Source organism: Homalodisca vitripennis, chromosome 3, assembly GCF_021130785.1.
Source record: "Homalodisca vitripennis isolate AUS2020 chromosome 3, UT_GWSS_2.1, whole genome shotgun sequence".
Classification (NCBI taxonomy): Eukaryota; Metazoa; Arthropoda; class Insecta; order Hemiptera; family Cicadellidae; genus Homalodisca; species Homalodisca vitripennis.
In genome coordinates this window covers 129,935,542-129,962,402 of record NC_060209.1, presented here as the reverse complement: position 1 = coordinate 129,962,402, position 26,861 = coordinate 129,935,542, and the positions used below count along the sequence as shown (strand labels likewise).

The following is a 26,861-nucleotide window of genomic DNA, read 5'->3' as shown; positions in this document are numbered from 1 at the left end:
GAAATGCAGTGTAATCGTGGTTTTCCTCAAACATTACGAACTGTTGGTAGGTACTTTAAGTGCTTTGTCATTGAAGTTATATATTTAATCCTGTTTTACGATACCCTGTTTCATGAAATACGGTTGAGAAGTTCTTACAGTGAAGCGATGACGATTCGCTTAAAGAGAGGCGCATTTTTCTGTTATCAGTGAGTGCGAGGAAATGAACTAAACTCTTATCAGTGATAGGGATTGTACAACTGCCATAAATATCACAGCTGTTCAGTTCTGTTACCCGGCACAGACAACGTGGCGCGGCCGTGACACTACATTTTACTTGCCCTGAACATGCGATGTTTCCATTCCTGTAACGGGTTTCCGATTTTTTTTTAGAAATATTGCAACTCTTTTTAAAATATTTTTAACTTTTATCTCCAGTATTGATATTGTCTACTCGGTAACTCTTAGGTTTTATACAGTCCACACGGTTAACAGAAGCAACTAACCCATCACGGATGTTTCACAGATTGCTTTACTTAAATTGAACACTTTTTTGCTCTATGAAGAAGCGGAGGTGTTTAATCCCCTTTTTATGTTTATCACAAGACTGTCAAATTAGATAGCTTCAAACGATGTGGAAATTGCATCAAAACACTAAGACTATGACAAAAATGTCTTCCCGCCCGAAGTTAATGTTATAAAACTTAACTACGCCCTTAAAATAAACACGTCAAGCGTGTGAAAAGGCGCGAGCGCGTGAGATAAAAATGCTGTAATTAAATTAAAAGTGCTCTTCGCTTAAACAAAGTTGTTGCAGACTTCTTTGTTAGTTTGCCATTTGCCTCACAAAATATCTCGTTTTATGTATTTTTTTATAAACTTCTGATGTTTAATTTTGCATTAAGGTTAAATTGAGATGTATGTAGTTTATGCTAATCTGACATACGTGTGATTACTTATTGATATATTTAAACTAAGTCTAAAGATTAAACATATGTACAAGAGTTTAAAATCAGACATTTTTAAGAATGTTAAATATAGAACAGTTTTATAACATTTTAGGTTTGAAAATCAAATTTCAGCATTTTATAGTATAGCTATTAATTTTTTGGGGCCATCATTTAACTGGTATCAGTACATTACAGTCGTATGTAGACGCACTGTGTAAAAAACTGCTATCAATTTTGTTAATAGCGTTTCGCAGGGACACTGCAGGCTTTAAATTGTGAAACAATCGGCTAATTTGGCCGCATGGGGCCATGGTATGAGACCCCCTTCCCCTCGGGGCTGGGACAGGGTGACAGCCCTGGATGTATTGCTATTGGGCTCGAGCTCGACAGGAGGTAGGCGTGAGTAACTGCTATTTTACACTTGCAGTCTTACTTTTACACTCAGTGGATAGGTCTGTTATCGCATTCACAAGAAAAAGTAAAATATGTTTGAACTGTTCTCAGCCCTAGGAGAAACATACAAATTTCAAAAGATAGGAATAATCTTTCATTAAAAGCTGAAAACCAGCTAGAGAATATATCGAAATTTTATTTTAATACCTCTGTTGGTTTCCAATAGTTCCTGTCACAACCAACATATAGCTTCTACAATTGTGTGTAAACAAATACTGTATTTACAAAATCTATCATTAATACGCTACGACGCTTGCTATAGCTGTAACTGTAAAATAGTAGTCGGTTATAGCACAGTCTAGACTAACAGTCTGCCGTGTAAGTGGTCTCGACACGCGAGCTCGGCCCAGGTAATCAATATAGTTACTGTCACCACCTACAGATGTGTTCTACAATTGTGTGAACACAAATATATACAAAATCTATCATTTATAAGCGACTAAGCTTGCTATAGCTGTTACTGTGAACCTATAGTCGGTTATAGCACAGTCTAGACTAACAGTCTGCCGTGTAAGTGGTCTCGACACGCGAGCACGGCCCAGGTAATCAATATAGTTACTGTCACCACCAACATATGGGTTCTACAATTGTGTGTACACAAATATATACAAAATCTATCACTAATAAGCTACGAAATTTGCCTCAGATGTTACTGTGAAACTGTAGTCGGTTATAGCACAGTCTAGACTAACAGTCTGCCGTGTAAGTGGTCTCGACACGCGAGCACGGCCCAGGTAATCAATATAGTTACTGTCACCACCAACATATGGGTTCTACAATTGTGTGTACACAAATATATACAAAATCTATCATTTATAAGCGACTAAGCTTGCTATAGCTGTTACTGTGAACATATAGTCGGTTATAGCACAGTCTAGACTAACAGTCTGCCGTGTAAGTGGTCTCGATACGCGAGCACGGCCCAGGTAATCAATATAGTTACTGTCACCACCAACATATGGGTTCTACAATTGTGTGTACACAAATATACAAAATCTATCATTTATAAGCGACTAAGCTTGCTATAGCTGTTACTGTGAACATATAGTCGGTTATAACACAGTCTAGACTAACAGTCTGCCGTGTAAGTGGTCTCGACACGCGAGCTCGGCCCAGGTAATCAATATTGTTACTGTCACCACCAACATATGGGTTCTACAATTGTTTATACACAAATATATACAAAATCTATCATTTGTAAGCGACTAAGCTTGCTATAGCTGTTACTGTTAACCTATAGTCGGTTATAGCACAGTCTAGACTAACAGTCTGCCGTGTAAGTGGTCTCGACACGCGAGCTCGGCCCAGGTAATCAATATAGTTACTGTCACCACCTACAGATGGGTTCTACAATTGTGTGAACACAAATATATACAAAATCTATCACTAATAAGCTACGAAATTTGCCTCAGATGTTACTGTGAAACTTTAGTCGGTTATAGCACAGTCTAGACTAACAGTCTGCCGTGTAAGTGGTCTCGACACGCGAGCTCGGCCCAGGTAATCAATATAGTTACTGTCACCACCTACAGATGGGTTCTACAATTGTGTGAACACAAATATATACAAAATCTATCACTAATAAGCTACGAAATTTGCCTCAGATGTTACTGTGAAACTTTAGTCGGTTATAGCACAGTCTAGACTAACAGTCTGCCGTGTAAGTGGTCTCGACACGCGAGCTCGGCCCAGGTAATCAATATTGTTACTGTCACCACCAACACTTTGGCCCCTCCATTTGTGTGCAACCAATATCATCTACAAGTCAGCCATTTATAAAATCCTTATATGTGATTCTTAATCTTTTAGCATAGTATAAATTCGTGTTGTGTATAAATCCGGTTAACGTTTTTGAAATTGTATTTATTGATTTTTGCTTTGATCATGGAATAATCCAGAGCTGATAGTTTAATGTTAAATATTATGAAAGAGGGTGCATATGATATTTGTCAAAAATACCTCGCAGACTACTTAATATAATTTCAGACGGAATATCAGTATACATGTTGACAATACCCAAGTTTTATAATATATTGAACAATGATTTTCACTTGGCGAGTAGAGTAATTCTTCCAACTAAACCATGGAGGATCGGAGAAGTAACGTAGAGGATTCAACAAGTTGTCAGGACTTAGAGGGGAGTTTTTGTTGAATAATGTAAAGAGTGGCGGCCTTCTAAGTACTAGGACCGACTCTTGTTGAAAATGTAAGCCTTGATTCAGTTCAGTATTATTCTTCTAGTTGCTGCAGAATAACCACTCTATTACTGTGAGATATGTTCGCAGAGTTAAATACGGAGTTTATGAACACAAACACCGTGTTGAATGTTAAGTTTTAATTGGTTTGCAATAACGTTATCAGTGTAGCGGAGGGGTGTGGTGGGAGAACTGCTCTAATCAGCTGTACTTGTTGCTGACACTTCACCTGTTGTTGATAGTCACTTCCTGTAGCACGGTGAAATTACTGCATTATCACAAGACAGTTGAACTGTGCTGATGACTACATCCCACTATTATTACCGGACACGGACTCCTGTAAATTATCCAAATACAAAAACTGTTGCCTTCGTGTTTTTGTACAGAATTTGTCCTCCAATGTTTGGCGGAATATGGAGATCGAAGAAAGATCGTGTTACATGGTCAGAAAACATGCTAGCGTGGAGTTGCGAAGGTGTGGGTCGGGTAGTCCTTAATCGGATATCGCGATCACAGACAAAGCGAGCGGAGCGACTTGGAACTGAACTGCCCAAATAAGGCGGGAGTAAACGATGCAGACGACAACAATGGGTTACTGCACGATGCTATGCTAATTGGCTATTACTCAGGTGATCCGAGGTGGCAGGAGCAGGTGTTCGTCTGATCAGCCGCTGATGAATCGGCCTGGCCCGTCGCGTCGTCTGCTAACCACTCTATCATGTCGTTATTAATTGTTCGGTTTGCACTGGTCACCATCGCCAAGTGATGAATGGCACTACAGCAATTTGTGACGGTCGCTAACTCATCAGTCGTTACTAATAGGTGTGGGAGTGAGCGGCTATTATCGGTTACCTGTACACTGTCGAATTTTGTTGTAGTATTGAGTCGTTTAATGATTTGTTAGAACCTCTGACTTCTTATTGTATGAAAAAAGCCGTTGGACCGTATAGAAATCCATTTTCGGGGTAATCAAAGTGGTTCAAGGGAGCATTATTGTTAAGATGAGTGAAATTTGATACGTTAACTAAATTTCAACAAGAAATACTTTCATCACATTTCACTATTGTGTGTTAAACCAAAACTGATGACAGAAGATACGATAACCATCAACTCTGCGTGTGGGATGGATTTGAAGTATAGACGTCTTTTGTGACGATTTATCAGATATTTTCAAGGACTAGAGCCGGGGCGGGTCCAGTGGCGTGGGAGTCTGGGCACTCCTTGGAGACTGGAGCGTAGACCCGAACTTGAGCCTGGTTCCCTGGGTGTCCCGGTATCGTAAGTACTCCTATCCCTAACATATTTGTCAACGTGGTGAATTGTGTAAATTATTTTTTAAATCTCAGCAATCGAACAAGTGAAAAAATATAAAAATTGTCATAAATTAAATGGAAACACCTTTCATTCAATGCTCCGTTTTGGCCATTAGGATTTCGTTTATTTCGTGTTGATTATCTCTATCTATTTACTCTTAGCTGTTGTTTCACATTCTTTTAATTATTTGAAAAGGTTGATAGTTATAGTTTTTTTAGTTATAGGGTTTAGATTTCATGAAACGAGTAGAGAAACGACCATGTGTGTGAGTGTGTTTTATCAAATAACAGTAAAATATTGTCGCATTTTGTAAGGTGTGGCATTTACACAATCAAGTTAATTTGGTATTTTTGTTTAATTAAGAAACATAGGAACGTATCTGTATTATTTAACACTGTTGTTTTATTGGATAAAAATCAAACTAGTACAGGTGGTTACGGTACAAAAGGTGTTAAAATGTAGTCCATCGTGATGCTATGACGTGGCAATGAATTATATTTTGTTATGTATGAAACATTAATTTACATTATATTAGCTAAGGAATGGTTCTGTCTCAAAGTACTGCATAAATTAAACACAAAGCGGAATCAATATCCTGAGACATCATGTTTGGAACAAACCGACAGAAAGTTCATAATTAATTCTGAAAATCGTTAAAGTAATTAAACCTAGCTGCAACAAAAGCTTCGGAAACAATACATGCCGGGTGAACTTTATTAGTCTTTGATCTTAGCATAAGGGTGGCGGGCGAGGGAAGTGGAAATTATGTTTAGTGAGGTTTCTTGTAAATTAAATTATTAATTAACAACCGTTGAAAGTTGAAAGTACGTTTGACTTTCCTTCATAAAATTTATTCAAGCTCAAAAAATCCCGCTGAATCCCTTGATGTTCTTCGTCACTCGGAAAATTTTTAGCAATTAACTGAGGTACTCTTTTGTCGTAAATGCAGCCACCAACAAATACAGTGTACACAAACACTTCTAATCGTCATAATAAGAACATTACAATTACTCACGTCTCCGTAGAAGTATGTGTAGAGGATATAAACTGACATTGAAGTATTTCTGAGATAGCCCTACATTAATGTTATAATTAATTACTTAGGGTGGTGGTGATGTGCGAGGGAGGCAGTCGATATTGCCAGACAATGGAAGTAAGGTCTAGAGAGAAGCCACGAGACAAGACTACGGAGGCTAGACCAGGCACGTGTAGGCAGTAAAAGAATAAAGATAACTGGCGGTTTGTAGTAGGCAATATGCTCGTAAATAACCCAAATAAAGGAAGCGGGCAAATGAAAAAAGCCATAAACCGTCTGAGGACCCAGGAAATGGACAGTTAGAGTGAGGCGTGAAAATGTTCCCGTCTAGACGTTGACATGACTATGATGAGTTCTCTCGCTATAGCTCTCATAATCGTTTCGAACAGTAGCTCTTCGTTTCGACAGCCCGGCGAGCTGGGTCCGTGAGTAGTACGATGACTAGTACTACAGTTTAACATTGTTTTAAGGTTCATATCTGCAGTTCACTCTGTACATCTCTTTCCTGTCCCCACCAAAATCTTCACCATTAATCCCAGATATAGAATTCTGAGAAATGATAACTGTAGGAATTTAGTTATATAGGTATCAATAGGGGAATCGTTTTTAAAGATTATCATCAATGTCGTAAAATAAAACACACGATTTAAAATTAGAACTTTTCAATATAGGTCACGCTAGGTAACTAATCTGATTAATGCTATTTTAACTAAAAACAATCCTTACAGAAACCGTTATCTGAAGTGAAGAGGAACAAAGAAAAGTCTCCTCAGTGACTATTCACGGTGATGAAGTTGTATATTTCACGTTTCAAATGACGTGTCAACTAATGGAATGATCGCTTACTGGGCCGCACCGAAGTCAGACAGAGAGCATTAGGCAGTCTACGAACCTCTCCGCTAGACGTGATTTCAATTTTCAATTTGTGCGCCCAATCTAAGTTGTGATTGCGTTTGGCGACAATGGGGCGTGGAAATTAGAAAAAACCGAGCGCGAGAGACGAGAGGTGAAATCAAATTATTCCTCAGGTCGGCATGCTGATGAGGCCGGGGGAAAACATCCCTCTTGCTGACGCGAAATATGGAAATGTGGCGAGTTAAAAATGGTAATCAGCCCCTCTTTTAGGCTAATAAACAATCTCCTTTTACAAGACGGGAAATTAAATCTATGTCCCTTTCAATCAGCGCGTATTTCATCGTTGCAGGTCGATTTAAAAATAGGTAGTCGTCGTTTTTTCCGCTTGAACGTAAAAAGAGTTTTAACGGTTTGGGTTTTAAAATATTACAGGCCTGTATAATTTGATTTTGAGAATGAAAAATCTGTACGTGTTAGTATTTATAGAATGTACACGCTGTGTTGTGAAATAGTTATAGCATCTAAGATGTCTGTATTCCGTTTGACATATATCCAATATACTTTAACCTGAGTAATTTATGTTCAAGTTCGCAGTAAAAAGTAAATGCATCTAGATATTGAATAATATTCGAGGGTGTCGTGTGAAAGTGATAGGTACATACAGGTCGAGTACAGTACAGTACAGTGTGGTGCGGTGTGGGCCCAGACACTCTCTGTCAGGGACTGTACTGCGGTGCGGCGCTGAGCGGCGTGGGAGGCCGAGTCGCTCGTCCCGTCTACTGCAGTCCGCCGGTCGCTACTCCGCTGTCTCGCGGGTCTTGTCTCGGTTCTTTGTTCCTTCAGTCAGTCGCTCGCCAGAGCCCGCCATGTCAACGTGTGCGCTACGCAAGTGAACATTTCCACTGCCATTGCCATATTGTTACTGGACTTTACTTGTGTTACATACAGTCAGCACGTAGGAATGGTATTTACAAACTCGAGGTAGGTGTCCGCCAATTTTGTGTACTTACTCCCGCTCCTCATGTAGGCCTACTGTGTGTAGCTTTATAGTTGTCAGAACTTGCTCGAGCCATGCAGATTTCGTTATCTTGTTGTTATGGAACAATTACCAAAGAATTGTTTATCCTCCGTTATCGCATTGCATTTGCCATAAATCCTTTTCCTGAACTGTTTTGTTTGCAAAGTCTTGAATTTTTCTGTCACCGTTCAAAACGATACTTTTTTTCAATTCATATCTCGAATTGTTTTGTGGTGCATGACACTTTTATGTTATATAAATGTTTTGTAGTATTGTATATCGAGTTATTTTTAATAGTGGGTGGCATATTTTGTTTCAATGCTCTTGTTTATCAGTGTCAAAATAGATAATAACACAATACTTATTCAAATGAATATTTATAAACATCAAATATAGTATATAGATGTTCTGTCATTTTTAAATATAATAGTAAAAGTGAAATTAAATACAAATATAAATAGTTATTTTAACTTGCTGGACACAATTATCGCATCACAAAATGTTAAAGTATTAGTTTATAATGGATTTATATTTGTTGTGTGTGTATAATCTGTACTATTGTGTAGCTCACAAATTAAATGATTAGAGAAAAGCAGTAAGAGCGAACGTGACAGCGACAGCGACACAGTAAGTGCGGTTGGCGGTCGCCTGGCATTGAGTGGGAAACGCCAACACGGGAGAGGTCGGCCTTGGCTGGCTTCGATCTGTGTGTGCACTGTTTATCTCCCGGTAACTGAAAAATATTGACAGAAGATATGTGGCACGGCTCAAGTGTTCGGCTAGAGAAGACGGGGGTTCAGAGCATTTACCGGGAGTTACAGATTTGTAAACTGGTGAGAGAAGTATTGACGTTTCCCTACCAGCCAGCCCTTTGTGGGAACAGCTGTAGAATTGTAGCCGTATACGGCATATGATGCAACTATTAGCGATGCTTGACGCATTATATCCTTCTTTGTATTCACCTCAACCTTACCGTAATGTTATCTCTCGCAGTAAGGTTACAATAATAGGTGTGAATTATTTGTCACGCTCTGCTAGCCTGTAGTAAGCTCCACGGATGTGCTGGTAATATTCATAAGGGAAGAGTGTGTAAATTAAATAAGACGTTTTAAAATGTAATCTTTATCATTATCCACTTATGACTGTGTAAAGGGAGCAAACCTGAAGCATACAACTTGATTTTGTGTCAATAATAATAAGGCGTTAACAGAAGGAAGGTAAAGCATGTTATTCAATGTTGTAAACTATTGTGATGGCAATGCTTAAAGAGTTTGAGAATTTGTAAGATCTATAATAGCATGTTCTAATGTCAGGTCAGGCCAACCCTGAAATAACAATCCTTTATTCCTCATTTATGATTTTAACCAAGATAATATGTTATTAATTTGGTGATTGATGTAAATAAAATGTATTGACTAGACTTGCATCGCTGCAGTGGTACAAGTATAATGTTGAGCTGTTTATCAGAACTAACATCGTCTTCACTAAGTGACTGTCAAGATTGTCACAGTTATGCCAGTCCCACACTGTATGGCTGGCAACTACTCAACCTTATCTCATTTCGTTACTTATCACTGCTAGTGAGTTTAATACAATACGTTCAGCACAGTATAACGTCGTAATTGGGACGTTAAATACATGGATGAAGTGCAATAGTGGAAAGTGAAAAGGACGTTTATTATACACCTCTCGGCTCGAGGAGGCTCCACAAGTGACATGTGTCTTCTGGATTATATAAACTGTCTATATATAGTGGTATCGATCCGGCAGCTGCTCCATCGCCTTCCACTTGTCGAGCGCTCGACCCAGACTACAACTGCCGCACCTGCAGGTGGGAGCACCAAGTCTTTGTCGAGGGAGACCACACGTACAATGGCGTCACTGAGTAGTACGATTTGGTGTCGAGAGGGAAATGATAATTTACTATTCCCCTTCCCCCTAAAAAATAAAGATCTGAAGACTTACATGGAACCGTTATTATTGTAGTTTGATAGCACAAAAATAATGGCCCACACCTATTCTAGAATCTCACATCCTGGATTCCCTCTTTTTTATTATTACAATTCATGTACAGGTTCGTATATGGCGTTCCTAATAAAATCAGGCGCAGAAGGAAATGCTGAAAGGGCCTCAGATAAGATAAATAAATAGATGTAATTTTAAATTAGATATTTCTGTTAATGTCCTCTTACACTGTCACTATATTTAAAACATTAGATATTTATAACGCCTACGTTTGGCGAGTATGACAATATCCAGTTTTCTCGTGATAAAATAATTCTGGGTAGGTGTGTTTGAGGTATGAAACGCGTATGAAATATTTTACATATCTAATAAATGCTGTAAATATTAAAACAGATTTTGAGAAATTGCCTAATTGTAAAGATTTGTGCTGGTTTTTATTTTTTTAAATTAAATGCTGTATCGAATATTATTGTAAAAATACTAGCTATGAACGTTATTACACAAAAATTTGTAACATTTACCTCGCCCACATCAGAGATCTTTCATGATTGCACCCCGTCCCTAGGGGCCCTCATTTTCGCGCATGCGCCCTGGACATCTCCTCCACTATAGGTCTCAACATATTTTATGGATTACGCGTGTATTTCGATAATTTCAAGGTTTCAGAACTTATAACACTACATTTACAGTTTTTTTCGTTTAGCACAATTTCCGTGGTAACATATGGGATCATCGTACTGTATTAAACCTCAGCTGACTTGTGTAGTAAGTATGCTGGTAGTAAGACATATTCTAGTGTAGCTATTTATTTTGTGCATCACAATTGTTCTCGGAATGCTTTCAATGTTATGCAGTCAGTATATGGATACAATAATGTAGTTGTCTCATTTCCAGGAAGTGATAAGGACATCTCTCTTATCTAACTGTCTTCCTCTAGTCTGGGCTAGCAGTTTACTATACTGAAATGGGCGGTGTCTTGTTTTCCTGTTATATATTTCATTTCAACATTGCTGCTTATTTTTACTCCTGTTAATTTTTAATACTTAGCTAAAGTGTAAAGAGTGTAAAGTTGTATCCTGAAATAGTTTTATTCCTTACGTTATCTAGATGTTTTTATAATTTCCACCCGGTTTTCATATAACAAATAAAACACCCAATATCCATTTATGAGCGTTTGGTACATTCAGCTGTTAATTTACAGTGTGTAGAGGATGTCCACAGTCAGAAGGAAGTCTGTTTGTAGAAGTTGTCATAGTTAATTAGTCCTACTTCAAGGGATTCACATAATCATCCAAGATTTATAATCACACGATTTATAATTTCATCAATCAATCCTTTTTATCATCGTAAGTGTAGTATAATAAGCTACTTACTGTTGTCTTAAGTACGTGTGTGATTTACAGTAGTATCTGATTCGATTATAAGAAAACTTAAATGCTTGAACATTTTGACCTTGATGAATAATGTTTATATTGCTAATATAATGATAACGGTAAGACTGAACTTGAGTACCTAAGTCGATAGAGGAAACATATTTAATGTGAACTCAAGGTCTATAGATTATGGTTTTAACATTGGATTACCTGAAATCTATAGAGGAAACTTACCCTAATATGAAACCCAATAACCATACATTATGGTTTTAACATTGAAGTCTTATATAATATGATATTCAATAATCATATATTATGGTTTTTAACATGTATCTCTATAAAATATTGTAGCTACATTTAAACACAATTGCTAGCCGTAACATGAATTGCCAGCATTTGTGGCTGCTAATAAATCCCATCTAGGAGGAAGCGAGTTATTTTTTATCACTAAACTGTTTCTCAATGACTGATAAGAAACTTCATACAAATATGTAGGAGTGTTTACATTTTTATCAATCCTTACAGTAACCAACAGTTGTATGATTAGTTTTTTAATGATACATTTTTATAATGACATCTCATTTTATTTTAAGATAACTAAAAGAATAGTGTGAACATTAGTTCTGAGAAAAGGGCTCTAAATTTGTAGATTATTACTTAGATAACTCACCTCCCTTGCTGGTAAACTGTGGGGTTGCCTCAAACCTGAGCCACTTCTGCTTATTGAAGTACGATAGAAACAGTACCAATAGAGCAGTTAGGCTACAAAGCCAAGAGGCCAGCCAGCCGGTCCCTGCTGGAGTATTCTACAACTGCATGATGCTTCTCAGATGTTTGTCGAATCATAGTCCTCCATCATCCATTACAGTAAACGAAACAAACTCCATGCAGTACACTTGCGTACTTCTAAAAGCTATTGATGTTATCTCTTGATAACTACAAAGCCAGCCAGCCGGTCCCTGCTGGAGTATTCTACAACTGCATGATGCTTCTCAGATGTTTGTCGAATCATAGCCCTCCATCATCCATTACAGTAAACGAAACAAACTCCATGCAGTACACTTGCGTACTTCTAAAAGCTATGAGGATGAATGTTATCTCTTGATAACTACAAAGCCAAGAGGCCAGCCAGCCGGTCCCTGCTGGAGTATTCTACAACTGCATGATGCTTCTCAGATGTTTGTCGAATCATAGTCCTCCATCATCCATTACAGTAAACGAAACAAACTCCATGCAGTACACTTGCGTACTTCTAAAAGCTATGAGGACGAATGTTATCTCTTGATAACTACAAAGCCAAGAGGCCAGCCAGCCGGTCCCTGCTGGAGTATTCTACAACTGCATGATGCTTCTCAGATGTTTGTCGAATCATAGTCCTCCATCATCCATTACAGTAAACGAAACAAACTCCATGCAGTACACTTGCGTACTTCTAAAAGCTATGAGGATGAATGTTATCTCTTGATAACTACAAAGCTTTAAGTGTTTCAACAGTACATTCTTTAAATATGCACATCGTTAGTTACAGGGGTATATATAACCGTCAGGACTCCTAGGGATTTTATAAAACTAACAACTGTGGAGATTATCTAATGGCGACTTGGGCGCACTTGCTCCAAATGAGATATGTTGGTATATCTGCCTACAAAATGAGTAGTAATGAAGTTCTGATTACTATTGTCCAGCAGATAATAATGTAAACAAAGAACTGTTTTTTATACTATTTATTTTATTGGCTCTGTTTGCTACTAGATGTTTCTGTTTTGGCAGTGTTTGATTTTAAACGCGCATGTTAAACACCACAGCCATTGCTGTTTTTTTAAGTATTGTATAGTATATTGTCCGGTGCTGCTGTCTATTGAATACGCAACATTCAAAACATGGGAGCAGTCCGCCAGAGGTTTAAGGTTGAGTCGTAGATGGTACATTCACATTAGTCGGTGGAAAGTGGCCAAAATGAAAGTGCTGGTGCCAAATCTTAAAACTCAGAGAAGAAGACTGATATAAATTCGCGGAGAAAGAGGAAAATGAAAGTGGAACCGTCAGAACTCCGAGCTATCCAACTGGTTCGATGAGGAAAGATCAAAGAAAAAATTACTAAAAAGCGGTTGTATCTGTTTGCCACTTCCTGCGCGGGCTTATGTATTCACTTCCGGAAAATGATAGCTCATTCTGTTATACTGGTGAAATAATTGCTGTAAACAATTTAAAGGGCTTATTTGGATGCCATTATTTAGCCGAAACTTGACTGAAATTGTGTTATGGGTTGATGTGTTGTTGTAATTTATTTATCCCTATCTTTGCCGTGAAAAATATTAGTACATTATTTTTATTATAATATTACACGACAATAAATAGCAGGCCAGGTCAACATGCACGTCATTGAAGGACAGAGTGAACCGCTATGCGTGCGTTGCCGAGAACACTGTGGTATCAAATATCAAAACAGCATATTCTTTAAAGTAACGCTTTAATTAGTTTGATTTGATGTCACTCATACAAAGTCATAAATTCTAGATAAACTTAATCCTAAACCGGGTACAAACTGAGCAATATGTAATTTACACTTGAATATTACAAAACATAGGAGCCATGCCAACAGATTGTGAAATGTATGTGACCATATGGAATAAAAAACACAGACACGATGCGATCTATGTAGTTCATTCCACATTTTCATTGTATTTGATATTTCACGTCGCTGTCGCTGTCTGTGTATTTGTACCCTTACATATTATTTGTCAAGACAGGTTTCAATCTCAAATGTAGTTTTACCTTCATGTATATCGTTTTGTATATTGAATAAACGGTCCAAAAACTTCATAAGTAATTAAGTGGTTGTTTTGGATTTTTTATTTTAATTAAAACTAAATCTTTAATCATTAAATGTTGCGTAAATAAGTTAATGTTAGACTAAGTTAAATGTTTCAATGATAAGTTTATTACAACCCTGTGTTTGTGTAGTAGTGGAGGACCAGTTAAAACATTACTATTATAAAAAATTAATAAAAATGTACCGTCACAGTTACTTGTGATTGGTTGAACTACTCAGTGAACCTACATGTCTATATTGTAATCTCTTCACTTAAGTAAGGAGATAGGAACTTAAACACCAGTTTTGAGGTGTTTAAGTGTAGCGTCTTTCTGAAAGCGTACAAACAAGCGCAGTGTGGACAAAGACATACAAACAAACGAAACGGAGTCGATGATTTGTGTGCTGCAGAAATAGATTCTTGGCGGGAGTTGGAACAGATAGTCGACAAGTCTTTTCATCGATGTAGTGACTCACTTCCACAAGCCACGTGCCTTTACGGGCGTTTCATGGAGTCTATCTCGTCGTTGGAAAGTATTCTAAACCGCCCTTTCTTAAAACATTATTGTCATTACAAACACCCAAAGAAGTTTTTTTTTGTTATGTTTTCGACTTTGCATTACGACTCCAGTTTCAACGTCTGTTCATGGCATGTCAGAGATTCATGTATTGGTTTTTATCTTATAATCGGACCAATAATTTTTTTAATAAAAAAAAAATGAAAGAGAAATTTAATTGTGCTGTTAAGAATTGTGGTGTTACCTTTAGAGCGACACACCAATACGCAAATGTTAGGGCAACCAGTAATATTATCGTAAAGTAACATAAAAGTTTCTGAAATTAAGATGAAATTCTAACGCCTCACTTTGTCTGTGAGAAGATTTTTCTGGAGCTTATTTACAATCCACCGGTCCTATCAGTCTTTTAGTAAACGTTTCGACTTCATCAGCTAAGTTGACGCTGCTGTTGACCGCATGTGAAACGGCCTGTCCTACGCCACGGCAGTTGTAGGGGGAGCGTCACTCTCAACACTCAGTGAATCGACCATAGATGAGTTTTCAAGGTTAATGGAGACGTTTTGAATAGACATTTTATTACGTACGTTTATAGTCAAACTATTGTAAATTCTATACATTGGATGACACACTTCCGCCCGATATACATTCAAATCTGGAGCGGCGTAGCAGCTGGCAACCTGACTGTTTGTGACAATTTATTTAGAAATAATAAATTGACATTCATCATCTATTGGACGGAACATGGTGTTAAGAGAGACGTCGTCACTACAGTGGGTTAACTGACTGAGTACTGAGAGGAAGACGGGATACACGCTTCCTATACATTCTGTCAGGAGGTATCAACGCCATAAGATTTGCTTATTATAGATGAGGATTAACGAAAAGTTGGTGATAATTCCTGAGGTCAGATACCGTCCTGAGAGGTGATCGCGACTTGTACATAAAGCTTGTGGTGGAGAGAAGGCGACAAACAAATCTTCTTCCAGACTGTCTGTTCCGAATGTCGGTGGTGACGCAACGTCCGCAGGACTACTGCAGGATTAGGATAGGTGAAAAGTTGGTAATTCCTGAGGTCAAATACCATGCTGAGAGGTGATCGCGACTTCTACAGAAGGCTTGTGGCGGAGAGAAGGCGGCAAACAAAGCTTCTCCCACGCTTGCTCAGGTCGGAATGTCGGTGGTGACGCAACGTCCGCAGGACTACTACAGGATTAGGATGGGTGAAAAGTTGGTGATAATTCCTGAGGTCAAATACCGTGCTGAGAGGTGATCGCGACTTCTACAGAAGGCTTGTGGCGGAGAGAAGGCGGCAAACAAAGCTTCTCCCACGCTTGCTCAGGTCGGAATGTCGGTGGTGACGCAACGTCCGCAGGACTACTACAGGATTAGGATGGGTGAAAAGTTGGTGATAATTCCTGAGGTCAGATACCGTGCTGAGAGGTGATCGCGACTTCTACAGAAGGCTTGTGGCGGAGAGAAGGCGGCAAACAAAGCTTCTCCCACGCTTGCTCAGGTCGGAATGTCGGTGGTGACGCAACGTCCGCAGGACTACTGCAGGATGAGGATGGGTGAACGGACGGCAGAGGACAAAGGCCGCGGGACAAAGAAGCGTCACGAACTGGTGATGACCTTCAAACCGTCAAGGTCACTGCAAGTCGAGCGAGGGATATAACAATAAACACTTCTAATAATTCGTTTATGAAATTAACATTTAAAAACTGAATTAAAATTGTTTGTTAGTCCACTATGTTTATATTAACGGTATGCTGTTATGTGGATAATGTATTGTTTTTTACGGCAGCGATTTATAGGCTATATTCCGATTGATCCGTTAAAATATCGCAGTTATACAAAAAGTGACATTTGTAAGTACCCGGAAAATAGAACAATCTATTAATTTGTAATATTAATAATTATAGGGATGATTTTGTTGATAATCTCAAAGGACAACGATTACTGTTTCAACCCAGATGCAATCGTTATCATTCTACCATGAAAGCTGAGTTTTGCCGTGGATCATTACAACCTTTAATCTGAACTATTTTTTAAATATATTTGTTATAAAAAGGATTTTATGAGTCTGTTAAAGAATTATAAATTTTAAGTTCGATGGCATAAAACCATATTTTGTAACAGAATATAATTTTAATTACGCTACCAAAAATTCAAACGAATGAGTTTTTATTGAGCTCTTCTTGACAGTTGATGCGTCTAGCTCTTGCAATATATGATGCTTTACTGCTTCTTCTTGTCTTTTAATTAAGTTCGCTTTCAAACTTGTAACACTAGTTGTAAACCTTTCATTATAGTAAAGGCAAGTTCCCAAACATTAGAAATTGAAAACTTCTCATCAGATTACAATCTGGAAGACAGTTATCATGCAAAACACATTGTCACAAAGGACGATTAATACAAGAACGCGACAAACTAGTACAAGAAAGGTCATGAATTTTCATGAGCACAAGCAATCATTACGGCAGACTTCATTGATCCAACGTGGGCCTGGCGTACTTTCGTTTTCTTTAAAAACTGGTTAGGTTGACCTTCAGAAACTGCTGTCCCTCTAGAGACACTTGAACAATTCACCACTCCAAGTTTGCATTATATTCGTCTACAACAACAAACTAGTTTAAAGGATTTCAATATTTGAAGGAGTGAATACAAGATTTCCATGAAAATAAATACGTGTTAAACAGGTGAAGAGTAAAGAATACATTGTTGACGAATATTACGCTTTTTTATTGCATTATGGTTGTTAACTACGAATAAGGGTAGTTTAGTCTTGGTCATTTACATGGAGTTAAAATCTAAATCAAAATGTATCTCAAAAGCTCGAATACATTTCTCATTTCCATGTTCGTCTGGATTGAAGTGCGTTCGTTTTTAATTAAACAAATTGAAGTAGTGAATATAAACATTTGGTTCAAGCCAATTATTAATCAAAGCTATTTCATCACTTATCGAGGGAGTGACCCCTACTGCATGTGGTCATGCAACAGGGTTTAAAAACACTGTTGGAACACTGGAGAGGGAAGTGGGAAAGGAATAAATTAAAACCCGCTGAAGTTCCCTCCCCTGAGAGTTTATGATGGACCATTCCACGAGGGGAGATGAAGCAAATATTGCTGGCTGATTTCCACGCCGAAACTCAACAGCGTTCGATCAATTATTTTTCAACACCCCCTCCCCTTCAACACCGTGCAAGCCCTGTCGCTCTCTGGGGGTTAAATAGACGCTCTCTTTGTTGGTCAGTACGGTTGTCGGGCAAATGAAAACGTCATGTTTATCAGGGGAAGAGGGTTCAACTTAAAACTTAACTAAGTTGAAATATATACAAAAAGATCCTAGGGGTGTAGTGTCAAAAGTGGATAGCCCACAGACAATTTTTGGGGAGATAAAATAGACTTAGTTTCTCACTTACACATCTAAATATAAAATAAATACCGTGAGGTTGTCCATATTACCAAAATTCTTGATCGCCATCTGTGAAATATTTCATTTTCGATCAGGTCAATACAGTCGTCATTCGATATTCTGCAACTACGCACTTCATTATTAACTCTCACTGTCCTTACATATTTATATCACAGATTTGAAGTAGCGTGCAGTATTAGATTAATACAATTGTACTTTTGATTAATCTTCACACACACACATACTTTGATATTATTCATTGAATTCCCTGAACAAATCTCTGTATTTCGTAAAACACTCATCACAGTATCTGGATTCTATCGTGTACATTTTTTTATTTTACTACTATTGCCACTGCCCGTCGTAATCTTTGAACTATGAAAATATATCTTCATTATTATATTTATCATATACTTTGTTGCGGCTGGATTCAGTGCGTTCTTCTTCTGTTCACTTCTGTAGTGTAATCGACGCCATCTCGTGACTTCAGACATTCTAGCTGACATGTGGTGATACATGTATTGTACAATGTACGAATAAAATCTGAAGAAAATGATTTGAGCAGTACCGTATATAGAAAATTTTCTCGACACACTATATAGTTTAGGAAGCATAAACTATCCTCCAAAAACAAGGGGTTGGGAATTCTGCCCCGATAAATTAAGCTTTAAGATCTAATGATTGTGTTATAGCGTATAACAACTACTGGGTGCAATAACAGTGTTTGTTTTTGATAATTTCGGGGGTTGGCTTGAGTTTCCTGATTCCACCCCCTTGGATACGCCCATTATTTGAGCCAATGAGTCAAGGGCTTATTTTTTATTTTTAATATTTACTCATATCATTCTATATACACATTCCTGAATTAGATTAACAATATACTATCGCGTTCTTCAACGTTTTGCTTGCACGGGCGTGCTGTTTCAACATTTTTTGTGTGACGTTAGAAATTACATTTTACGTTGTGTATATTTCATATCACTTTATGATAGTTCAATACAGCTGTTGGATAAATGAAGTTGTTTGTTATTTGTAATGATGGGGCCAGAGAAGGTTTGGGAATCTTCTCCAATGTACTGTTCTAGTAACCTCTCTGTCTCGCAACCTTCTTATTGTAGGTAGACGAAAGTCTTTTTTATAAATAGTGGCCTTATTCATTCATGACCAACACACTGTATCTTGTATTCTTTTCACAACTGCAATTTGAGCACGTCGCAGTGACAACATGGTTTCGTTATTAAATTGGCTACATGTCCGCTGTATGTGGTATTTTCTACGTCTGTATGACGTAGTAAGTGTAGTCGGGGTTTGGGAGGGTGATTGTTGGGAGAGAGGGTGATTGCGGGAGGGCGGGAAAGTTCATTATCAGCTGATTGATTGTTGTCCGGTTGAACCCTTCAAACAGCTGCCACGTCGACAGCATTGACACAATGGGTCGAAATGAGATTTCAGCTGTTGAGGCGACAGCTCGGTTATAATTGAATATGTCATTTCAGTTGATGACTTGTTTGAACGTTTAAAAATGCAGATTCACAGAGCGTTTGATGACGGCAGGTTCGGATGAAAAACGGTTAATTGGATTTTTTGTGGAGGGCTGTACAGTAATGATAAAGTGTCGTGGGAAGGGTTCATGAAAGTATGTTGTCAGTATTTTGTAGAATAATTCGACCGGCACGTCTACCCACATTTTGATAGATGTTCAGATTTTCTGAAGGCTTGAAACTTCGGAATCACTGTCGTAAACGAATTAAAACGGAAATCTTTGCCACATCCTCACCGATATCTTTGAGACAACGGCCACAATCTGTTTCCTATTGGTTTAACTGGTCGCTTTACGTGGAGTACTTGCTAACGCGAGCTAAGACAGTCACCACGACGAATTGAGCTGCTATTAGAGACAGTGTCTGGTAGGTCGATGATTACTGAGTAGATGGTTAGGGTTTCCCGCGGCGAACACTAGTCGACATGTCTGCATGCACGTACAAGTCTGCCACTGCTGATGCGTCATACCGTGATATCAGAGTACTGATAGTTGCCGGAGTCAGCGTCAAGGTTCCAGGAACTTCAGCTCAACACGATGATATCATACTACACGCGATACAGCAACACGTTGGCACTCTCTGTTCTGCAATAGTTAGCAGAACAAGAACAGGAACAATTTGCACTTATACCTACCCGTTTAACTCGTACCGAACTCCAAATTTGTGTTTGAAATGAAATCTGTAATTTGATACCTTTGTAATATTGGAGCTTTTTCATAGATCTGATCCAACACGAAACGTTAAGCTCACTGCCGGTTTGCAAATATCGTATGCGTGATCGCGGAGAAATATAAACACGCCGATACCGCCTACAGTCGTGCCGACTGCGGAGTTGTCCTCCCGCGTATTTGCATGTACCGTGGCCAGTGCAGGTGCAGTGAACTGGTCTCCTCGGGCCCTGTTGCCATATCGTGCAGGCACACGGCGTAGTGAGGAACAGTGCGGTCGACTGTAGTTCACTCACCGTGTAATATACTGTACTCGGCTTCACATTTCACACTTACCTACCTATCGTTTTATGGTTCGGACGATTACCTCACCTTGCTTTGATACGATCTTCCCAGCATTGTTGTGGGGAAGGTTTAATGTTTCACCGGGTCCACTGCTCTTCCTACCTCGTTATTTGCAAACCAACAGTTCTATCAGTATTTTTTTTTCACGGATGTTTCTATTCTCTTTGTGGAGGTTTACCACAGTGGTAGGCAGTGGTGAACAGTAGAGGCAAACCTCTGCGGTATATTTCTATGTGTATGGCTGGCCCACTGAGAAGCCTGTCCAGCAAATGACCCTATAGACTAGTATGGAATCAAATCAAATCAGATTTTTATTTCCGGAACATTATACAACGCATGGCAAAAGTAAACTTTTTACTTTTTACTAACTAAAATCTTTATCATACACCACAAGAAATCTCATTCAAACATACAATTTTCAAACTTACCTACATCCATTCATTCACCAATTATACCCATTTCCGTTCAGTTAGTTTTTTTAATTGGTGGTCTCCCAATCATAAGCCAAAAATTCGTCAACATTATATAATGTTTGTGATACTAAAACGCGTTTAAAATCGAGTTTTTAACACCTTGAGCGTTGGAGTGTTTAATTGAATCTGGTAATTTATTGACGAAATGAACACCCGCCTGTGAAGGCAAGTCAATAATATAATATGTTGTTCCTTACTCCTGTAACAAAAGATATGTTTGTCCTTTGTTGAATATTTCACGTTTGGACTTGTTCACTTTGGACAAGAAGAAGAGAATCACAATTATTGGATTTAGTCCTAAAACGCGCTAATTCCGGAGTGATTTGATACTTGGGAAGGTTAAGGGTATGGGCCGCCTCCAGTCACATGTGTAGGAATAACGGGCCCAATGTTATGCACCATGTATTTCTGTGTGTGTGTGTGTGTTTTTTTTTTACCTCCGATCAAAGCAGACAAGAGAAGCCATACTTCCTCATGTTTATATTCTAAAAAGCTTTTAAAATTAAGAAAGCCTCATCAAAACCGATAGTCAGCCACCTACGTAAACCATACTTATCAACCAGGACTTTTTACCCTATTATCTCCACTTTGTGGATAGTGGCTGCTCCTGGATATCCATTGGGTTGTTAAGATGTAAGTAACAGATCGGTGCTTGTCTGTATACTGTACACAGTATAGAATGTAAAGTAGTCTGTGGGAGGATTCACTTCTCCTTGTATACACATGAAGTAAATGATGGACTGTCCAGAAGTGCTCGCCCATGATGTAGACTGGCTCTGCTGTAATTAAGCAGAAGAGGTTAGTGAGCGCGGGCTGCCACGAGGTCAGGATGATTTCACTGGTTACGTCACTGCTGACCTACCGTATTAAATCAGACCACGGAATATGCGGCCTTGATGCCTTATTAGTGCGGCCACTGGCTGGAAAATCGCTTAACAAAGTGGTTTCACAGACAACACAGTGAGACTGTTGCATAAATCGAATTTGTCCGAAACTCCATCATCACGATAGTACTTTTGGCAAATTGTATGAGTATTTTTTTGAAATATTAGCTCAAACTGAAATTTTTGTAAATTGTTTAGTTACCAAATTGGATAAAATTAATATTTTAATGCTATAGGATTACAGAACTATTGTAACAGCCAGTGTGTAACTAAGTAGCCTACATTGTGCAGCATGGAGATGTTAGTGCATAAACTAGAATATCAGATTGGTTTCATTTTTAATACTATAATCTATAAGCTTAAAAACACAAAAAGCGATTAGAGAAGTAAATTAAGAGATGAAGACATAAATCCGGGGTAAATCTTGGAGAAATAGCCTCATTACCTCGAGTAATCTAAGTTTATTACCCCGGCTTGCGGCCCATTCTTCACGATACTCCTGAGGATGGATAAAAATATGCAGATAAAAACTTGATAATCTTTTATAAATCAGGCCGTGGAAGGAAATAAATAATAGCTTTATAGGGACACGACATTCAGATTCAGAGTGAAACATTCAATTATGAGTTTGAAATAAAGTCCAAAATTTTGAAGTTAGTTTTGGAGTTATGGTCTTTTGTTAATTACCAAAATGTGGTCGAACGAAAAGCAGTTCAACTAATTAACCTTGCTACTTCTATTGCCTTTTGTAGTGCGTTAGCAAATCTTAACTAAGTGACAGTGACATGTCTTATTCGAGTTACAGCTCAGGTGTAAACGTGGAGTATGTGCTTTTACTGGAACACTTACTTCAGAAGTGATTTACTTTAGTCCTGAACGGTCGTTTGGGGATTTATACTTATCGTTTAACAGCTTGAATATTCAATTATACAAAAATTAACAAATTATTAAAAACCTCAGGTTTGAGGTATAGGAACCACAGTTCTTGAGAGGAGACACCCTAAAACATAATTTCTCTTGAAACCATTTTCTCGAGTATATTAAATGATTGTAAATTTTACACAGATCGTAACTTTCCTATAACCATAGTTGATATTAATTTGAATTACTCTAGTGATAAGACTTTCTTGAATAGTTTATAATAGTTTTAGTTTCATACAATTAATTAATTAATTTTCACATTTTAATTAATTACTTTTAAATTAATTAAATACTTTTTTTATACCTGACGCTTTAATCATATAACTGTGTGCAAATAGCTCTTAATCAAAACGCTATAATCATACGTCAATCGGCCGCGATGGTAATTTATGTAAGGACAGCAGAAAACAGAAATTAAGAGATAGCGCTGGAACATTGAATATGGATGGTGGAAAGAGTGCGGTATTTTGACTTTTAAAAATGGTAATAGGCACCTAGGTGAGTATGATAATGCTTGCAGTCGTACCTAGGAATGGTCGACTACAAGTGGAGGGGTAGTGGTAGATTTTTCGTGATTGAGGGATGTATTAATACACGACATTAGATGTAAAAGATTGTTCTAAATAAATATTTGTATGTTGTTTGTGCTACTTAATATATCTATATTTTTTGTAAGAGAGTTTACTGTGTTAACTTTTATGTTAAGCAATTGAAAAATGTATTAAGTTACGATGCACACACAATACACCAGAGATATGTCAATTACCCAACTGATGTTTTGCGGCATTACCAACCATCTCCCCTCCATTTGTAGACCACTCGATGGAGCTACTGCGTGCGTTTTCGTAACCAAGGTGCCTATGAGTACAATCAGAAGTTAGTGACGTCCAACTCTGTTCATGTAAACTGAGTGAGGACGTTGTGAGTGAGGGCGGAGGAGGCAGAGCAGAGGAGCGGAGCAGGAGCAGATAATGGCGGCCAAGAGCGTGACGGCGCGGCATTCCCACGAGGTCGTGGCCGCCTGGCCGCGCCGAGTATATGGTATGGCTTGGCTCGAACAATGGACCGTGCTGATCCTGCGCTGCTGACAGCTACACTTCTGGATCACGGATTAATCCTGCTCTATCTGCAAATACTTCTTAGCTTGTGTCCGTAAACGGATTTTCACTCCTCGATAGTAATGTTGTTTACCAGCAATCTGACATTATTCCTAGGTCGTTTAATTAAAACTCACAATATAGTTTTTGGACTATAGATAGCCGAGTTAACACTAACTAGCTACACGGTCAACACAACAACCGAGGTTTCAGTAATTATTCGTTACAAATGTATTAAATACTGGTATATATAACCGCAGTAGTAGTTGACGTTGTGGGCAGTATCTGGCCGAGTCGTTAGCCGGTGGTTAGCACTCGCACGGCTTAGAATAGCTCCCACAATGGTAACAATCAGTCTTGCCACAGTTGAATGTATGCCCAATGTCGACTGAGGTTAATATTCCGGCTGTGTTGGTTGACGTTGTGGGCAGTATCTGGCCGGTGGTTAGTCGTTAGAATAGCCGGTGGTTAGTCTCGCACGGCCGTTAGAGAATAGCTCCCAAAATGGTAACGTTAAGTTTTGCCACAATAGAATGTATGACCAATGTCTGAGGTGAATGAATATTCCGGCTGTGTTGGTTGACGTTGTGGGCAGTATCTGGCCGAGTCGTTAGCCGGTGGTTAGCACTCGCACGGCTTAGAATAGCTCCCACAATGGTAACAATCAGTCTTGCCACAGTTGAATGTATGCCCAATGTCGACTGAGGTTAATATTCCGGTTATGTTGGTTGACGTTGTGGGCAGTATCTGGCCGAGTCGTTAGCCGGTGGTTAGCACTCGCACGGCTCGGAATAGCTCCGGCAGTGTTTACAGATCCGACGCTTACTTAAACACAGTTTGTCTTATCACTTCCCAGTAGACTAGATGGTGGGGAGGGGACGTAAATAGAGGCGCATGGCACAGTCCGCTCTAGCAGCCGGTTTACCTTCGCTTCCTATAAACTGAGCTAGCTACTGACTGTGAGATCTTGCAGCCGCTCCCTCTCTCTTTCTACTTCCTCATCCGCGCTACATTCTTGAACAGTAATTCTCGATCCTGCTGACTGGGGAAGCCAATCCACTTTCAACGGTGAAGGTTACTAAGATTTATGTACCTGGTAGGTAGGAAAGTGTAGGGAAATGATGAAGTGATTACCAAAATCTTAATGATCGAGTACCAAACTTCCGGTACGGTATATAAGTACAACACCACGCCATTGTGACATTGAATATCTTTAAGTATCTTACAATACTTGTTAATAGCTGCTAATTGTTATTAAACAGCAAACCGTGTGGGTTGCACTGACTGTGTTCTCTGTGTTACAGGTAAGTGTGGCTTGGTGGCCGCTCGAGCGCCTCTGTTACACAACTGGTTCTGGTTTTGCCACTCGTGAGAAAGTGAGTAGAGTTCTGCCATCTCCTCCTCCTCCACCTCCCACCTCTTCCTCTCACTTTCGTCCTCTCTCGCTCTGTCGCGCTTCTCGACAGGATTGAAGTAGTCCTTCGAATGTTGTGCCGACAGGTTTGGTGTTAACATTCTTATAAACCGAGTGTTATATGTGTGAGAACTTGACGACATTCTGCAGTGGTTTTTGTGATTCCGTTTTAATCAAAGATCGTGTGTCACAGTTCTCAACAAGTCTCTAAATCTGCAAAATGTTGTTTCTCTAGAGAGGAATGATTACATCATGGGTTATATTTAGAAAATCAAGAACATTACCGATAGCTACACCAGTTTCATTAGCTGAAATTAAAACTAACCGAACATCGAAATGATTGGTGTCTGACTGCTGGGACAGTAGTGTACTAAATCTAGCATTTTATTTGTTAATGTATTAAAATAATGTTATCGCCATGAAAAAATGAATTGAATCTGAACACGGGATAAATTATGAAGCACGTAGTGATCGATAATAATGTTAATATGGCCCTACACTATTTCAGTTTTACTACTTCATATGCTTATCTCATTTCGACTATTTTTCTTTCCGTTATAATTACGACATGTTATATAAACTTAACTGAATTAAATATTTAAAAAAATGTATTCATTAAATCATAATTATTGTACAGGCAATTATTTATTTACTAATTTAAAATTATCGCCTGTGAAGAAACAATCATCTCTCTCCATTCCATTACTCAGCGCGTTCATGTTGCTCAGTCATAAACTAACGGTAAAGAAATAATTTTATCTAATAAAATAAGGAAGATGCATAACGGTCATAGCATTTTACATTTCAAGATTAAAATATATAAAATCGCTCTTGTCGTTGATGTTGATGGTGTAATGCAAAGAAAAATAGACAATTTAAATCATGAAATTATGATTTATAAATCTACGAGAAGATAACAAACAACAATTACATGCAAACCAGACGAGCAAGATAAAAAATATAAGTTAATTTTATAATTGATTATTAATTTCAAGCTCGGTACAGATGTTCTCTCAGTGGAATACTTAATCAATTTTTCCAAATTTCCAATTATAATTTTTCCGCATGAATGTCTATTACCTATATTATAATAAATGATGAAAGCTGATAAAGTTAATTCCGTACACCCATGCCTGCATCTCGTTTAATACGATTCCACTCGAAGGATCCATCTCTTGCCTAAAACAAGATTTGAAACGTTGTACATGAATAAGAACTGTACGACCGTTCAACGAACGACCCCTTTTATCCGGTGCAGATGGGCAGTGATCTATAATAACTTTAATCGGTTGAGCTCGAAGCTCAATCAATGCCCGCTACATTTACATTTAAATCCAGCGTGGTATCGCATCAGCGCGAACAAAGGAGCTGGCTGCTGCTGCTGAGTCACCCCCGGCAGATGTGTAAGCCGCGACGCGTGCTGGGGCTCCCACGCCGCCCCTCGCATTGTCCGCCCCTGCTCCCCTCTGGACGGTACAGTGAGTACCGTACAGCACTGACACGGTGACGGGCCGGCCGGTGACTCACCGCCCACAAGGTCACAGCGTAGCTGTCCGCTGGCAGTTGGGCGGTTAATTTTATTCAATTTGTAACCAACCGCCATCTCAAGCTCTGACTGCCTCGCGCCGGTCGCGTC

The 26,861-nt window shown here is 38.7% G+C and overlaps 1 protein-coding gene across 4 annotated transcripts in view; it reads left to right on the top strand.

Moving 5' to 3' along the window:
• LOC124357504 (brain tumor protein) overlaps positions 1-26,861 on the top strand; it is a 279,318-nt gene that overhangs the window by 181,057 nt on the left and 71,400 nt on the right. The window contains exon 1 of one of the 4 annotated variants that reach the window (XM_046809362.1): positions 7,608-7,763. The exons of the other annotated variants lie outside the window; for them this stretch is intronic. Coding sequence (XP_046665318.1) covers positions 7,744-7,763 — 20 coding nt within the window. The 5' untranslated portion in view covers positions 7,608-7,743. Of the gene's footprint in view, positions 1-7,607; positions 7,764-26,861 lie in introns of those variants that run through there. 4 annotated transcript variants of the gene reach the window in all.